The 18,805-nt window shown below is 45.1% G+C and overlaps 1 protein-coding gene across 2 annotated transcripts in view; it reads right to left on the reverse strand.

The window, feature by feature from the left end:
* The window catches only part of mtmr7a (myotubularin related protein 7a), a 30,332-nt gene that overhangs the window by 1,284 nt on the left and 10,243 nt on the right, over positions 1-18,805 (reverse strand). For both annotated transcript variants that reach the window (XM_064973373.1, XM_064973375.1), the window contains exons 6-13: positions 8,153-8,287; positions 7,697-7,829; positions 5,001-5,110; positions 3,671-3,796; positions 2,865-2,914; positions 2,552-2,752; positions 481-615; positions 148-274 (exon numbers count right to left, since the gene is read on the reverse strand). In XM_064973373.1, the coding sequence (XP_064829445.1) occupies positions 148-274; positions 481-615; positions 2,552-2,752; positions 2,865-2,914; positions 3,671-3,796; positions 5,001-5,110; positions 7,697-7,829; positions 8,153-8,287 (1,017 nt within the window). The remainder of the gene's footprint in view (positions 1-147; positions 275-480; positions 616-2,551; positions 2,753-2,864; positions 2,915-3,670; positions 3,797-5,000; positions 5,111-7,696; positions 7,830-8,152; positions 8,288-18,805) is intronic.

Below are 18,805 nucleotides of genomic sequence, written 5' to 3' on the forward strand. Positions count from 1 at the left end.
CGACTTTAATCAAATGGTCCTGGTCAAAAGTAGTGCACGAAATAGGGAATAGAGTGTGATTTGGGACATAGCCTATATCATCAACCCTTGGAATAGAGTGTGATTTGGGACATGGCCTATATCATCAACCCTCCTGTCCTGCCTTACCTCCTCGTGGGAGACAAGCTGCTCCTCCAGCTGCTGTGTCTCCTCTCTGATGGCCATCAGGTAGTCTATCACAGACTGGCGAGGATGCATGCCTCTGTCAAAACGGTTGTATAAGGCCCTCCAGAACCTACACACACACACACACACACACACACACACACACACACACACACACACACACACACACACACACACACACACACACGCACACACACGCACACACGCACACGCACACACACGCACACACACACACACACACAGTTTATACATATTCAATACAGTTGAGAAAAATAGTGGGGAAATACTACTTGTCCTTAAATATGCACAACCTACTTAAAACAGTAGGGGGCGGTAACTGGGCGCAGAACCCCCTGAGTCTGGCTGTGGTCAGGTCTGTACAGGGGGTTGATGTGGTCAGTCCTGTTCTCCCACAAGTAGGTCCACAGAGAATGGGTTTTCTCCTGATGCCTGACAACACAAAAAAACATCTCACATGTCAACCATAGACACAAACATCACACATGTCAACTACAGACACACACATCACACATGTCAACTACCGACACACATCACACATGTCAACTACAGCCACACACATCACACATGTCAACTACAGCCACAAACATCACACATGTCAATTACAGCCACACATATCACACATGTCAACTACAGCCACACACATCACACATGTCAACTACAGCTCAACACAAAACACACCACACATGTCAACCAGTTGGAAGCTTCTCTGAAGAGAAAGGGGAGGACCATACTCCTCAGTAAATTTGATAAAAATACAAATAGTGAAACATTACAAAAGTAATCCTTTTTAGATAAAACTATACATGTCACCAAATAATAATAATTAAAACGCTGTTTCGCAATGAAGGTATACAGTAGTCTCAACATCACTCTGTAGTGTAGCACCATGGTGTAGCCAGAGGACAGCTAGTTTCCGTCCTCTGGGTATATTGACTTCAATACAAAACCAAGGAGGCTCGTGGTTCTCACCCCCTTCCCTAGACTTACACAGTAATTATGACAACTTCCGGAGTACATCCTCCAACCTATCAGAGTTTTTGCAGCATGAACTGACATGTTGTCCACCCAATAAAAGGATCAGAGAATGAATCTCGTCCTGAAAGCATAAGCTACAGCTAGCTAGCACCCAAAAGAGTTCTCCTATGGGGACAGCCGAAGAACCTTTATGGAACCCTTTTTTCAAAGAGTTTAGCTATATTTCTGAAAACAAATTCACTTTCACTTACTCCGGCTCAAACAGAGAAGGATTCTATGTTACCTATGGCTATCCAACACTGGAACTCTTCTAAGTCAAGGTAAGCTTTTGGCTTTATTAATTTATTGCCACCTGGGCACGCCAGTGTAATTGATAAACTGCTTGCTGCTGTAACTGTACACTGTACTGCATGATTGTAGCAGGTTTACTAACGCGTTAGTTCTAGTAGCTATGTTTACTTGACGTTAGCTAATATGGTGACAACGGTATAGCAGTTAAACGGAACCAAACAAGGATAAACATACCCACATTTGTCTAATAGAAACACTTGTTTGTAACTTTTGGACTAATGATTACAACCTAGATCAGCTAGATGCAGGCAAGAGTGTGCAAGACGGTATTGAATGTGTCAATATCTGTTACATGGATTACTCAAATTTCTCTCGATTTGTGCACTATGTTGTAAACCTTCATTCATCGCCTAGGTTGTAGCAACCTCATGACGGGTATATGGAAAATGTGAGTATCATGTAGTAGCCTAAACCTACCGCTGTTACATTGAGCTGGGTGAATATAATATGAATGACAGTCATCCAATATGCTGTAATAGAAATATGGCCATTCTCAAAAAAACGGCACCGACCAACTCCAGCTCAAAACAAAATGTAGCATTCTGACTGAGAAAGAAAGAATGTGTGTGTGAATTCCTGCTCTCTTTTTTGTCTGGTCAGACTGAAGATGTTCATGTCTCTTGTATTGGCTAGCCCAGTAGGCCTATTTGTTTAAATCTGTGTCTCATGTTAGGTGAATTTGAAAACTATTATATCTGAAATAATAAGCAAAAAAGCCTTAACATTTCAGTAAATAGTTTAGATATAGTTACGTGTGAAGTCACAGTCAGTTTCAAAAATTCAAGACAAGGAACGGCAAATTGACAGACTTCTATCTATTACCTTAGCTCCGCCCTCTCCTTCTGGTTATTACCTAAGCTCCGCCGTCTCCTTCTGGTTATTACCAAAGCTCCACCCTCTCCTTCTGGTTATTACCTAAGCTCCGCCGTCTCCTTCTGGTTATTACCTTAGCTCCGCCCTCTCCTTCTGGTTATTATCTAAACTCCGCCGTCTCCTTCTGGTTATTACCAAAGCTCCACCCTCTCCTTCTGGTTATTACCTAAGCTCCGTCCTCTCCTTCTGGTTATTGCCTATGAAGTTTCCGTACTGGCAGGAGTAGATGTGGTTGTGGATGGTGATGAGGAACCTCTCGTTGTACTCAAAGGCACAGGGGAACTGCTCCGACAGCTGCCACACACACTCCAGGAACTGGTCTATGACCGGGGACACCTCCTTGGGGTCTCCATCCAGGTGGTTGTATCTGAGGGGAGAGGGCAACATGGGCAGCCTGCTTCCCAAATGGCACACTATTCCCTATATAGTGTACAACTTTTGATTGAATTATATCTGCAAGAAAACACAATAGTTCACACCTGTGAGAGAACTTGTGTCCAAAGGAAACCCAGTCTCTTTCAATGAGAACCTGAATACAGGGGAATAAAATATGATTTACTTATGCATGAGGATGCCAGAAGGTGTTATTTATATATAACTTGGGTCTAAACCTGTTTCATCACTTTCATCTTTGTTTCACAGCTTACACTTGGACAGTAAAGAGTACAAATATTACAGAGAGAGAGACAGTTTGCACCATGAGAAAGCTTGAACTTCCTCACCCAATGTGTGGGGTGGTTTTCTACTAAGTCTCAAGATGATTGTAAGAAGTCAGGCTTCCTGTCACAGTAACTTTTTTCCATGGAGATGACTTTTGGCAGAAACCCAGTCAGACAGAGCAAATCCTCATGATCAAAGAATCCAGAACCATAAGCACAGCACGGACCTACTTACATTACCGTCCAAGAGGACGTGATCAACTACAATCACACCGTAATTTAACAGTATGTCAACATCAATGTGCTTCCATGTCAATAAAAATGTGAAAAACTAAAACACAGCCAGAAACGAAGGGAAAAGGAATGTTCTTCATTTCAAATGAAGTGCCATCTATTCAAACACGTATTGAGCACTAGTGGCTACTAGGTAGAGGAGGTTTTAAACATGAATCATTACAAACCTGCTGATCATGTGTTAAGAGCTGACTGTATGATATAATATTTAGGGTAATTATTTCTATGAATATGACATACATGAACCCATACACTATAAACTGACTATAGGTTCAAGATGTACACTAGTGAATATGCAGATACCCTGCTCAGAGAGACAGTAGGGGATGTACCATGAGTCCTTTGAGAGTCCTGTAGTAGGGGTCCAGGAGCACGGAGGCCACAGAGCACACCTGAGCAGTACGATCCCAACCGTCTGAGCAGTGGACCAAGACACTGACGCCATCCTCTGCAACGGCCTATACATGCATGCAGGCACGCACGCAGACACGAGAGAGAGAGAGTCTGAGAAACAATAACTTAACCCTCCCGCTGTGTTCCCGTCGAATCGGACCGATTTACACGTTTTCTCTCTGAAAAATGGAGTTCATTTAATCTGATTGTCATAAGGTTCCATGACGTTGTCCACATGGGGCATCTGAACACACAAAATACATTTTGATGATTTTCATTACATTTTGGGTGTTTTATTTAACATTTGTACACCTGTGGTGTTCCCAGTCAAAAATGACCGGTCATTAGAAATGAATGGGTGAGACTACAATTAGTGTATAAAATTGACACACACATACCTCACTCCCCTTCTTGGATTCCATGGCAACCCCTACGGGAACCTTTCCCCAATATAATCTTTCCCACACATTGGGGTGGCAGGGTAGCCTAGTGTTTAGAGCGTTGGACTAGTAACCTGAAGGTTGCGAGTTCAAACCCCTGAGCTGACAAGGTACAAATCTGTCGTTCTGCCCCTGAACAGGCAGTTAACCCACTGTTCCCAGGCCGTCATTGAAAATAAGAATTTGTTCTTAACTGACTTGCCTGGGTAAATAAAGGTAAAATTAAAAAAAAAAAAATTAAATGAACCACACCTGTTGGCATTCTCACAAACAATCGCAACATTGTTTCAATAATATTTAGAACTTTTCTTGCAGCTCTGGTATATAAAGCTTTTTTCAGGCCATGCTCACAATTAATTCTGTGGCAGCACAATGACCAAACGATGTAGTGTATGTGAGGCTCTTGATTATATCTTTGATCATGACACTGGTGAGGAGGAGAGTCCTTGTTAAACTTTGACACAAAGTAGTCTGTGATAAATTGCACAATGTGTTTCATCTGAGTATTTGTTATAGTCAAAATAATCCATACATTGTGCTTTTTTTTAACTCAAAAACGAGTTGTATGAGCTCAGGTCAATGAGGCCTACAGGCCATAAATAGCAAATAGACGATAAAAAAAAACTGTTCACAAGAACTTAAGGTGATAAAAAGATCAAACACAACATTAGGTGGTAATATATGCATTATTATGGATTTACAATCAGCTATAATGGGTTGGTCATTTTGGACCGGGAACACAAAATTAATTAACATGAAAAGAACACAACAGGAGGGTTAAGTGTAGCACCGAGACAGACAGAGGGGATTATCATCCAGACAGACTAACCTTGGCGATGAAGATGCCAGCATCCAGGACAGCTTTGATGTGTTTTAGCCAGCCTGAGCTTTCCAGACCCTCCAGGAACTCTGACATGGAGGGGGACCATGCCTCACTCACTGCAGGGGAAAACACACCGGGGTCAGTGGTTGACACGGATACGGTTACAAATTCCCCATTATTCCCCGGTTTTCCAGAAATCATGATTGGAGGATTCAAAGATTTTCTGCTTATTCCTTCCTGATTCCAGGAATCTTCTAACTGGGATTTCTGGAAAACTTTGAAATTCAAGGTTTTTCTTTATTTTGACTATTTCCTATATTGTAGAATAATAGTGAAGACATCAAAACTATGAAATAACACATATGGAATCATGTAGTAACCAAAAAAGTGTTAAACAAATCAAAATACATTTGAGATTTTTCAAATTAGCCACCCTTTGCCTTGATGACAGCTTTGTACACTCTTGTCACTCTCTCAACCAGCTTTATGAGGAATGCTTTTCCAAGAGACTTGAAGGAGTTCCCACATATGCTGAGCACTTGTTGGCTGCTACTCTGCTGTCCGACTCATCCCAAACCATCTCAATTGGGTTGAGGTTGGATGATTGTGGAGGCCAGGTCATCTGATGCAGCCCTCCATCACTCTCCTTCTTGGTCTAACAGCCCTTACACAGCCTGGAGCTGTGTTTTGGGTCAGTGTTCTGTTGAAAAACAAAAGATAGTCCCACGAAGCGCAAACCTGATGGGATGGCGTATCGCTGCAGAATGCTGTGGTAGCCATGCTGGCTAAGTGTGCCTTGAATTCTAAATAAATCACTGAGCAAAGGTAACTCTGGGTCTTCCTTTCCTTTCCTGTGGCGGTCCTAATGAAAGGCCAGTTTCATCATAGAGCTTGATGTTTTTTTGCGACTGCACTTAAAGAAACTTTCAAAGTTCTTGAAATTGTCCAGATTGACTGACCTTCAAGTCATAAAGTAATGATGGACTGTCATTTCTCTTTGCTTATTTGAGCTGATCTTGCCATAATATGGACTTGGTCTTTTACCAAATAGGGCTATATTATGTATACCACTCTATCTTGTCACAACACAACTGATTTGCTTAAATGCATTAAGGAAATAAATTCCACAAATTAACTTTTAACAAGGCACACCTGTTAATTTGAAATGCATTCCAGGTGACTACCTCATGAAGCTGGTTTGAATAATCTCAAATATAAAATATATTTTGACTTGTTTAACACTTCTTTGGTTACTACATGATTCCATATGTGTTATTTCATAGTTTCGATTTTTTTTTACAATCTAGAAAATAGTAAAAACAAAGAAAAACCCTGGAATGAGTAGGTATGTCCAAACTTTGGACTGGTACTGTATGTTTTCTTCCCAATATGATGTTGGGGACTCTTGAGTCAATATTGACACAGGCCATTTGACACTGGACATCACTTTAAATATTGAGACAGAAGACTGGCAACTAAATGCAGACTCAATCTGCAGCATACAGCTTAATGCATTACGTGATTTGTTTTCCTTGAAAACATACAGTGTATAACTTTTCATTTTTAATCTTAAAGTTTAAGATCAATCATTTGTCAGTTGTGACAAAGTGACAAAATAATGTTTCCAGAGTTTCTCCAGTGTTGACAGCTTGGTTAACGAAGGAGAGTTTTCTAATAAACACAAATATTTTCAATAATCATTTGTAGATATGCCAACTCCCTACAAAAACATCCATCTCTCCAGACAGCTATTAAGAGTTGACAGAGATACACAGAGGGATGGGTTGACAGATGTGTTGACGTGTGTGTGTGACCCTGAGTACTGTACTTCCAGACAATATTAGTGCACTGACCCGTGAGCCCACCTGACATGTGACTCTGCAACAGGCAGCTGGAGCCTGCAGGTGAACGGGTTCAGTCAACCTTGGTTTTACAGCATGGGCTAATTTCCAGGAAACTATTGTTCTCTGAAGAAGAATGAAAAAAATGTTTTGAACTGACATAGCTATCTACTGCATTGACATGCAATCTGTTGCAGGACAAAGCCTCTCTCTTGCATTCTTCAGAACCCGTAGACTCTCTTGTGTTTCCAGGGGGCAAGGAGTTATCACAGCTAAGGCCAGATATTATTTTTCATACGCTAAATCACATAATTCTCACGCCCTCCGTCTCCCTCTTAAGGGGAAAAAGGTCCCAAATCGGCCACTCCAGGAAACAAAAATAGTTTGCAGATGAAATCCAGATGGATTCAATGTCTTCCTGGCCCTGCACATTGCCCAGAAACGCTCCTATGGCCCAACCTAAGTCCTGATTGCAGAGCAGAGCAGTCTGCATCGCTGCATATTAAAGCCACAGGGGTGGCAGGGGACCTGGTATATTGATTCCACTTAAAGAGAATGAAGTGGGATCACATTCGAGGGATCAAGACTAATCCAGTCTGGAACTGTATTGGGTTTTAATAAAGTTGAGAGACAGTAGACAAAACCAACCTGTGGCTGTGAGTGAATATTACTTTGGCATTCTCTGAAATCAAGCTCTCAGTGATGTACTGAACAACACTGAGATTGGCTTTTATGGCTGAACGAGGTCTAGTGAGCCACAGAGTGATAACTAGCTGGCCGACTGTAGAGTATTCATATGGATGCAATGTAAGATGATCTGCTACAGGCCTCCAACACTGTGGGTGTTGACCCGATTCATACCTTCTAGCATTTTCTGAAGGCTGTTCCTCATCACATGGATGTTCTCAATGCCTATGAACTGAAACTTGATGTTGGAGTAGTTGTCTTCGTTTTCATAGCCTTTCCCTGCTGCTCGGTTTGCTATTGCATTAAGCTGGAAAGACATACAGTACATACAGTTTAATCAAAGAGAAATCCTCAGAGAGACATGACTTTTAAAGACGAGATGGAGCAAGGCTTCCGCATGTTAAAGTTAGGATGAAGGTTGCCACTGTTTTTGTACATGTTGTGCATGTTCTGAACGGCATGAAGCCAAGCATTTAATGTGAGCTTGACCAGCTGACACCAGGCCCAAGATGAGCCCCTGGCCCCAGGGCCCAGCTGGCAAAATGCTGCATTGAAAAACAAAGCTCCACCTGAACATACAGAATAGACGTTGTTGAAGGACTTCCATTGGCCCTGTGGCCAGGGGCTCACCTTGGGCCTGGTGTCCACCACATACATGAAGTCACTACGGGGGTTGGACCTCACAATGGCCTCTAGCATCTGCTCATCCTCCAGGCAGCGGGCACTGAAGCCAGACAGGGGCTGACTGCTACGACAGATGGCAGCCTGGAGAGGGGGTAGAAGGGAGAGACCTTACTCTAAAAACAAGGCAATATACTATATATACAAGGCCCTGTTATACTATACAGTCAGAATAATGACATATTCACACTGCTGATGCATATTTAGGACAGAAACCTACATTTACCATAGTGATGTCTTGGCGTAATACAGCAACTGCACAATTTCATATTTTTGTATGAGGCGTGGGGGAGATTGGGCCAGCGACCCCTGTGTGGTTCCCAGAGTGAGTTGTCCCCCACAGATCATACATACAGAGCAGCAGGGAGAACAGAGCCACTTCTGAACACTGAACCCTGGGAACCTGACCTCACACATAAAACACTCTAACCCAGGCTGCAATATGAACTTTATAGAGACTGGTCCACACTGTTCTACTGCAATATGAGCTTTATATAGAGACTGGTCCTCACTGTTCTACTACAATATGAACTTTATATAGAGACTGGTCCTCACTGTTCTACTGCAATATGAGCATTACATAGAGAATAGTCCTGAATGTTCTACTGCAATATGAACTTTATAAAGAGACTGATCCTCACTGATCTACTGCAATATGAATTTTATAAAGAGACTGGTCCCTACTGTTCTGCTGCAATATGAGCTTTATATAGAATACTGCTCCTCAGTGTTCGACTGCAATATTAACTTTATATAGAGACTGGACCCTACTGTTCTACTGCAATATGAGCTTTATATAGAGACTGGTCCTCACTGTTCTACTGCAATATGAACTTTATATAGAGACTGGTCCTCACTGTTCTACTACAATATGAGCTTTACATAGAGACTGGTCCTCACTGTTCTACTACAATATGAGCTTTATATAGAGACTGGTCCTCACTGTTCTACTACAATATGAGCTTTATATAGAGACTGGTCCTCACTGTTCTACTACAATATGAGCTTTATATAGAGACTGGTCCTCACTGTTCTACTGCAATATGAGCTTCATATAGAGACTGGTCCTCACTGTTCTACTGCAATATGAACTTTACATAGAGACTGGTCCTCACTGTTCCACTGCAATATGAACATTATATAGAAACTGGTCCCTACTGTTCGACTGCAATTAGTACTTTATATAGAGACTGGTCCTCAATGTTCTACTGCAATATGAACTTTAGGTTCAGGTTTTGCGGCCGGAGTCCGCACATTGGGGGGGGGTCACGCCCTGACCATAGTTTGCTTTGTATGTGTCTATGTTAGTTGCTTGTGTCAGCACATTTTGGTATATAGCTTCACTGTCGTTTTTCGTTTCTTGTTTTGTATTCAGTGTTCAGTGCTTTCTTTAATTAAAATATCATCATTTACACATACCGCGCTGCATTTTGGTCCGCTTCTTACGACGATCGTGACAGGTCCTCACTGTTCTACAGTAGATACACAGGCACACAGATGTAGTAGTCATCAGTCCTGTGCAGAGATTGAAGCCGGTTGTATGTCTAATTCACTCTGCTCTGACTCTGGTCTCTAGGGTGGGTCACACATGGGCTGCATTCCAAATAGCATCATATTGGGCCCTGGTCAAAACTAGTGTGCTATATAAGCATAGGGTGCTATTTGGGACACACATACCGTACTTCATAGAAGTGCATTGAAAAGAAAAGATTTGTTCATCAGAGGGGAGCCCTGGGTTTCCTTGGGAAGTGAAGCCTGTGCCAGAAAAGCCCAGCCCTCTCTGAACTAGATACTGCAAGGAGCTGCAATGAGCCTGGCCTGAACCTTATCACAGCCATGTATACTGCTAGGAGCCTGGCCTGAAGCTTATCATAGCCATGTAAACTGCTAGGAGCCTGACCTGAACCTTATCACAGCCATATATACTGCTAGGAGCCTGACCTGAACCGTATCACAGCCATATATACTGCTAGGAGCATGACCTGAACCTTATCATATCCATATATACTGCAAGGAGCCTGGCCTGAACCTTATCACAGCCATATATACTGCTAGTAGCCTGGCCTGAAGCTTATCAAAGCCATATACACTGCAAGGAGCCTGACCTGAATGTTAAAAAGTTAAAGAGGGTGTTCTTTAATGGAAGCCTATCAAATACAATCCAGTTAAAATCAGGAATTCTCCAGGGTAGCTGTTTAGGCACCTTGCTTTTTTCAATTTTACTAACGACATGCTACTGACTGAGTAATGCCAGAGTTTATATGTATGTATGGATGACTCAACACTATACACATCAGCTGCTACAGCGACTGAAATGACTGCAACACTCAACAAAGAGCTGCAGTTGGTTTAAGAGTGGGTGGCAAGGAATAAGTTAGCCCTAAATATTTCTAAAACTGAAAGCATTGAATTTGGAACAAAACACTCACTACAACCTAAACCTCAACTAAATATTGTAATAAAAAATGTGGAAATTGAGCAAGTTGAGATGACTAAACTGCTTGGAGTAACACTAGATTGTAAACTGTCATGGTCAAAACATGCAGTAGTAGCTAAAATCGGGAGAAGTCTGTCTATAATAAAGAGATGCACTGCCTTCTTTTTTTGTTGAATTTTTACCCCTTTTTCGTGGTATCCAATTGTTGTAGTAGCGGGAGAGACGAAGGTTGAAAGTCATGCGTCCTCCGATACACAACCCAACCAGCCGCACTGCTTCTTAACACAGCGCACATCCAACCCGGAAGCCAGCCGCACCAATGTGCCGGAGGAAACACTGTGTACCTGGCAACCTTGGTTAGCACGCACTGCGCCCGTCCCGCCACAGGAGTCGCTGGTGTGCGATGAGACAAGGACATCCCTACTGACCAAGCCCTCCCTAACCCGGACGACGCTAGGCCAATTGTGCGTCGCCCCACGGACCTCCCGATCGCGGCCGGTTACGACAGAGCCTGGGAGCGAACCCAGAGTCTCTGATGGCACAGCTGGCACTGCAGTACAGCGCCCTTAACCACTGCGCCACCCAGGAGGCCTGCTCTGCCTTCTTAACAACACTATCAACAAGGCAGGTCCTACAGGCCTTAGTATTGTCGCACCTTGACTACTGTTCAGTCGTGTGGTCAAGTGCCACAAAAAAGGACTTAGGAAAATTGCAATGGGTTCAGAACAGGGCAGCACGGCTGGCCCTTGGATATACAGAGAGCTAATATTAATAATACGCATCTCAATCTCTCCTGGCTGAAAGTGGAGGAGAGATTAACTTCATCACTACTTTTATTTATGAGAGGTATTGACATGTTGAATGCACCGAGCTGTCTGTCTAAACTACTGGCACACAGCTTGGACACCCATGCATACCCCACAAGACATGCCACAATAGGTCTCTTCACAGTCCCCAAGTCCAGAACAGACTATGGGAGGCACACAGTACTACATAGAGCCATGACTACATGGAACTCTATTCCACATCAAGTAACTGACGAAATCAGTAAAATTGGATTTAAAAAACAGATTAAAAAAACACCTTATGGAACAGCGGGGACTGTGAAGCAACACAAACATGGGCACAGACACATGCATACACACACACACGATAACATACGCACTAAACATACACATGGATTCAGTACTGTAGATATGTGGTAGTGGTGGAGTAGGGGCCAGAGAGCAGGGTAGTTCAAAATGTGGATTTTTTATTTCCAAACAACAGAGAGACGGTCACGCCACACACACAAGGGCGCATAAAGACCCAGACCAACAAACAGGACGAAACTGTTCGGAAAAATGGAATCCACAAAATATTCACACACCATAAACAGAAAAACAAGCCCACACAAAAGCCGACGGGCCTACCGGGTTTAAATAGCCCACAACCAAAACCTAAACACGAAACAGGTGCAACTAATCAGACACAACTAAATGAAACAGAAAAGTGAATCGGTGGCAGCTAGTAGCCCGGGGACGACGACCGCCGAGCGCCGCCCGAAACAGGAAGAGGCACCATCTTCGGCGGGATTCGTGACAGTACCCCCCCCCTGACGCGCGACCCCGGCCTCGAGGGCGAACCAGAGAGCGAGGTGCAGGGCGATCCGGGTGGAGGCGGTGGAAGTCCTTCAAGAGGAAAAATGTCCCCCACCGGTACCCAGCACCTCTCCTCCGGACCGTACCCCTCCCAGACCACGAGGTACTGCAGGCCCCTCACCCGGCGTCTCGAGACCAGAATAGCTTGTACCGTGTACGCCGGGGACCCCTCGATGTCCAGAGGGGGTGGAGGGACCTCCGGCACCTCACCTTCTTGTAGGGGATCAGCTACCACCGGCCTGAGGAGAGACACATGAAACGACGGGTTAATGCAATAGTAAGAGGGAAGTTGTAATCTATAACACACTTCGTTTATCCTCCTCAGGACTTTAAATGGCCCCACACACTGCGGCCCCAGCTTCCGGCAGGGCAGGCGGGGTGCAGGTTTTGGGTCGAGAGCCAGACCCTGTCCCCAGGTGCGAACAAGGGGCCTCACTGCAGTGGTGGTCAGCGCTCTTCTTCTGCCGTCCACCAGCCTGCTTGAGAGCATCCTGGACTGCCCGCCAGGTCTCCCTAGAGCGCTGTAGCCACTCCTCCACCGCAGGAGCTTCGGTCTGACTCTGATGCCACGGAGCCAGGACCGGCTGGTAGCCCAGCATGCATTAGAATGGCGACATGTTCGTGGAGGAGTGACGGAGTGAGTTCTGGGCCAACTCCGCCTATGGGACGTACCTCGCCCATTCTCCTGGCCGGTCCTGGCAATATGACCGCAGAAACCTACCCACTTCCTGGTTCACTCTCCCACCTGCCCATTACTCTCGGGGTGATAACCAGAGGTCAGGCTGACCGAGACCCCCAGACGCTCCATAAACGCCCTCCAAACACGGGACGTGAACTGGGGACCTCGATCAGATACAATGTCCTCTGGCACCCCGTAGTGCCTGGAAGACGTGGGTAAATAGAGCCTCTGCAGTCTGTAGGGCCAGGGGGAGACCAGGCAATGGGAGGAGACGTCAGGACTTAGAGAACCGATCCACAACGACCAGAATGGTAGTGTTCCCCTGAGATGGGGGAAGATCAGTAAGAAAGTCCACCGATAGATGAGACCAGGGCCATTGTGGAACCAGGAGGGGCTGTAACTTCCCTCTAGGCAGGTGCCTAGGAGCCTTACTCTGGGCACACACCAAACAGGAGGAGACATAGAGCCTCACATCCTTGGCTAAGGTGGGCCACCAGTATTTCCCCCTAAGACCCCGCACTGTCCTCGCAATCCCATGATGACCTGAAGAAGGTAGTGTGTGAGCCCACCGAATCAATTGATCCCGGACACAAAGCGGCACGTACCTGAGACCGGTCGGACACTGTGAAGGCACAGGTTCCAATCGCAACGCCCGCTTGATGTCCGCGTCCACCTCCCATACCACCGGAGCCACCAGCCTAGAAGCTGGAAGGATGGGAGTAGGATCGATGGACCGGTCCTCAGTGTCATAGAGACGGGACAACGCGTCGGCCTTAGTGTTGAGGGAACCTGGTCTATAAGAGATCGTAAATCTAAATCGGGTAAAGAACATGGCCCACCTTCAGGGCTTTTACCATAGCTAGCAACTCCCAGTCCCCCACATCATAGTTCCGCTCAGCCGGACCCAGCTTCTTAGAAAAGAAAGCGCAGGGGCGAAGCTTCGGTGGCATGCCCGAGCGCAGTGACAGCACGGCTCCAACCCCAGCCTTGGATGCATCCACTTCCACTATGAATGCTAACGAAGGGTCTGGATGCGCCAACACGGGCGCGACACCTGGGGTGGCCGAGAAGTGTTCCGCCTGCCATCTCAACTCCCAGACGGACTCCTCCAGCACCGGTCCGAAGTGTGTCCTCTCTGGCCGCAGTAGGTGCAGGAGGAGCCTCCTCCCCCGGTCCCCCTAGATGCAGCTTCTCCCAACTCCATCGGAGTTGGAGCGGGAGGGCTGGGAGGTGGAACTGACAGGACCCCCTCTGAATGCCCGCGGGCAGCTAGCAGGTTGTCCAGTCGGATCGACATGTCTATAAGCTCGTCGAGGGAGAGTGTGGTGTCCCGACAAACTCGCTCCCTGCGGACGTCCTCCCGGAGGCTGCATCGGTAGTGGTCCCTCAGGGCCCTGTCATTCCACCCCACACCAGCAGCCAAGGTCCAGAACTCCAAGGAGAAGTCTTGCGCGCTCCTTGTCTCCTGGCTGAGGTGAAACAGTCGCTCACCTGCCGCTCGGCCCTCCGGAGGGTGGTCGAACATGGCCGGGACCAGAAGATGGCGTTGGAAGAGTGGGTTGCGTCGTCTGTGGGGGAGCTGGGGTGGATGTCGGGAGACCACTCCTATCACTCCATCCTCTCCATCATCAGGTCCATCGCCGAACCGATCTGATGGAGGATGGTTGTGTGATGGAGGACTCGCTCCTCCATCGATGGAAGAGGGGTGGTCGCTGCTCCTCTTGCTCAACACTGCTCCATGGTTGGTGCGGGCTTCTGTAACGGCTTCTAGAGGTAGTGGGTGGAGGAGTCAGGCGCAGAGAGCAGGGTAGTTCAAAGATGTGGATCTTTCATTTCCAAAAAACAGAGAGACGGTCATGCCACACACACACAAGGGCGCATAAAGACCCAGTCCAACAAACAGGACGAAACTGTTTGGAAAAATGGAATCCACAAAATATTCACACACCATAAACAGAAAAACAAGCCCACACAAAAAGTTCCGTTCCTGTCTGTAGAAACATGTCAAAAGATGTATGGAATCATTCTTTAGGATGTTTTTAACATAAAACGTCAATAATGTTCCAACCGGAGAATTCCATTGTCTTCAGAAGTGCAATGGAACAGAGCTCCCTCTCATGTGAACGTGCATGGTCAGAGCATGGTCAGCTCATGGCAGACCTTACTCATTCCCTTCTCATTCGGTCCCACTTCAAAGTAGAATCCTCAAACAAGTTTCTAAAGACGGTTGACATCTAGTGGAAGCCTTAGTAAGTGCAACATAACCAATATCCCACTGTGTATTCAATAGGGGCTTTGGGGTTTTTGCCTGCCATATGAGTTCTGTTATACTCACAGACATCATTCAAACGGTTTTATAAACTTCAGAATGTTTTCTATCCAATACTAATAATACTATGCATATATTAGCAACTGGGACTGAGGAGCAGGCCGCTTACTCTGGGCACCTTTCATCCAAGCTACTCAATACTGCCTCTGCAGCCATGAGAAGTTAAAGGCACAGTCAACTTAGTGTATGTAAACTTCTGACCCACTGGAATTGTGATACAGTGAATTACAAGTGAAATAATCTGTCTGTAAACAATTGTTGGAAAAATTACTTGGGTCATGCACAAAGTAGAAGTCCTAACCGACATGCCAAAACTATAGTTTCTTATCAAGAAATTTGTGGAGTGGTTGAAAAACTAGTTTTAATGACTCCAACCTAAGTGTATGTAAACTGTATATACACACCTCTTTTGAAAGGCCCCAGAGTCTGCGCAGAGTAGGTGAACGGATGAACTCCACATGTGTGAAGCATGGAGGTGTGATGGTGCTTTGCTGGTGACACTGTCAATGAATTATGTATAATTCAAGTAGCCTATCAGAAGCTTCTAAAGCCATAACATCATTTTCTGGAACCTTATCACAGCCATATATACTGCTACGAGCCTGACCTGAACCTTATCACATCATATTCATAGATACTGCTAGGAACCTGGCCTGAACCTTATCACAGCCATATACACTGCTAGGAGGTTGGTGGCACCTTCATCGGGAAGGATGGTGTCGTGGTAATTTCTGGAGCGGAATGGTATAGAATATATCAAACATATGGTTTCCATGTTTTTGATGCCATTCCATTTGCTCCGTTCCAGCTATTATTATTAGCCTGAGTAGCCTCCACTGCATACGACTAAAAGCATGACCTGAAGCTTATCACAAGCAATGGGCCTGGTTAAGGAGTGGTCGATGGCCTCCCTGGGGAGCAATGGGCCTGGCTAAGAAAGTATTATAATAGTTCCAAAAGCAGAGATGGGCTCCTGCTCAGTATGGCCAGGGGATATGCTTGCTCATCCCAGACTCACTCACACACTGGGATGAGCAAAGGCCACTGACCAGCAGAACAAGGTCTCCAATGAAATAACATGACTTGGAATTACTAAGTACTTCTGATGTACAAGAGTTATCAACAGCATGGAGATTGTAACCACAAGGGTCAAATGAACAATTTAGCCATTTTAGCAGACACTGTTATCAAGAGCGACTTACAGTAGTGAGTGCATATATTTTCATGCTTTTCTGTCATGGTCCCCCTTGGGAATCGAACACACAACCCTGGTGTTGCAAGCACCATGCACTACCAACTGAGCCACACCTGACATTTCCTGGTTAAATAGAGTTCAACAAAAATAAAATAGGAATATTCCAGCAGCACTTCACAGAATTGGGTAGAATTTTGTATAAATATACACTACCGTTCAAAGGTTTGGGGTCACTTAGAAATGTCCTTGTTTTTGAAAGAAAAGCCCATTTTTTGTCCATTAAAATAACATCAAATTGATCAGAAAAACAGTGTAGATGTTGTAAATGACTATTGAAGCTGGAAACCGCTGATTTTTAATGGAATATCTACATAGGCGTACAGAGGCCCATTATCAGCAACCATCACTTCTGTGTTCCAATGGCACGTTGTTTTAGCTAATCCAAGTTTTTCATTTTAAAAGGCTAATTGATCATTAGAAAACCCTTTTGCAATTATATTAGCACAGTTGAAAACTGTTGTTCTGAATAAAGAAGCAATAAAACTGGCCTTCTTTAGACTAGCTAAGTATCTGGAGCATCAGCATTTGTGGGTTCGATTACAGGCTCAAAAGGGCCAGAAATAAAGCACTTTCTTCTGAAACCCGTCAGTCTATTCTTGTTCTGGGAAATGAAGGCTATTCCATGCGAGACATTGCCAAGAAACTGAAGATCTCGTACAACGCTGTGAAGTACTCCCTTCACAGAACAGCGCAAACTGGCCCTAACCAGAATAGAAAGAGGAGTGGGAGGCCCCAGTGCACAACTGAGCAAGAGGACAAGTACATTAGAGTGTCTAGTTTGATAAACAGACGCCTCACAAGTCCTCAACTGACAGCTTCATTAAATAATACCAGTCTCAATGTCAACAGCGAAGAGGCGACTCCGGGATGATGGCCTTCTAGGCAGAGTTGAAAAGAAAAAGCCATATCTCAGACTGGCCAATAAGAAGAAAAGATTAAGATGGGCAAAAGAACACAGGCAATGGCCAGAGGAACTCTGCCTAGAAGGCCAGCATCCCGGAGTCGCCTCTTCACTGTTGACGTTGAGACAATGTATTTATATACACTGCTCAAAAAAATAAAGGGAGCACTAAATAACACATCCTAGATCTGAATGAATGAAATATTCTTATTAAATATTTTTTTCTTTACATAGTTGAATGTGCTGACAACAAAATCACACAAAAATTATCAATGGAAATCAAATTTATCAACCCATGGAGGTCTGGATTTGGAGTCACACTCAAAATTAAAGTGGAAAACCACACTACAGGCTGATCCAACTTTGATGTAATGTCCTTAAAACAAGTCAAAATGAGGCTCAGTAGTGTGTGTGCCTCCAAAACACCTGTAATGACCTCCCTGACAACGCCTGGACATGCTCTTGATGAGGTGGTAGATGGTCTCCTGAGGGATCTCCTCCCAGACCTGGATTAAAGCATCCGCCAACTCCTGGACAGTCTGTGGTGCAACGTGGATGGAGCGAGACATGATGTCCCAGATGTGCTCAATTGGATTCAGGTCTGGGGAACCGACGGGCCAGTCCATAGCATCAATGCCTTCCTCTTGTAGGAACTGCTGACACAAAACAGCCATGAGGTCTAGCATTGTCTTGCATTAGGAACAACCAGGATATCAACCGCACCAGCATATGGTCTCAACAAGGGGTCTGATGGATCTCATCTCGGTACCTAATGGCAGTCAGGCTACCTCATTATGCGAACACATGGAGGGCTGTGCTGCTCCCCAAAGAAATGCCATGGACCCACACCATGACTGACCCACCGTCAAACCAGTCATGCTGGAGGATGTTATGGGCAGTCCAGAACGTTCACACGGTCGTCTCCAGACTGTCACGTCTGTCACATGTGCTCAGTGTGAACCTGCTTTCATCTGGAAAGAGCACAGGGCGCCAGTTCTTACAGTGGACAAGCAATCTTGGTGCTCTCTGGCAAATGCCAAACATCCTGCACTAGGTGTTGGGCTGAGAACACAACCCCCACCTGTGGATGTCGAGCCCAATATCATACCACCCTCATGGAGTCTGTTTCTGACCGTTTGAGCAGACACATGCACATTTGTGGCCTGCTGGAGGTCATTTTGCAGGGCTCTGGCAGTGTCAATCAGTGTTGCTTCCTAAGTGGACAGTTTGATTTCACAGAAGTGTGATTGACTTGGAGTTACATTGTGTTGTTTAAGTGTTCCCTTTATTTTTTTTGCCAACAGTATTTCAGTGACAATATATATATATATATATATCCGTAAAATAAAATATATAAAAAT

Source organism: Oncorhynchus masou, chromosome 9 (genome assembly GCF_036934945.1).
Source record: "Oncorhynchus masou masou isolate Uvic2021 chromosome 9, UVic_Omas_1.1, whole genome shotgun sequence".
NCBI lineage: Eukaryota > Metazoa > Chordata > Actinopteri > Salmoniformes > Salmonidae > Oncorhynchus > Oncorhynchus masou.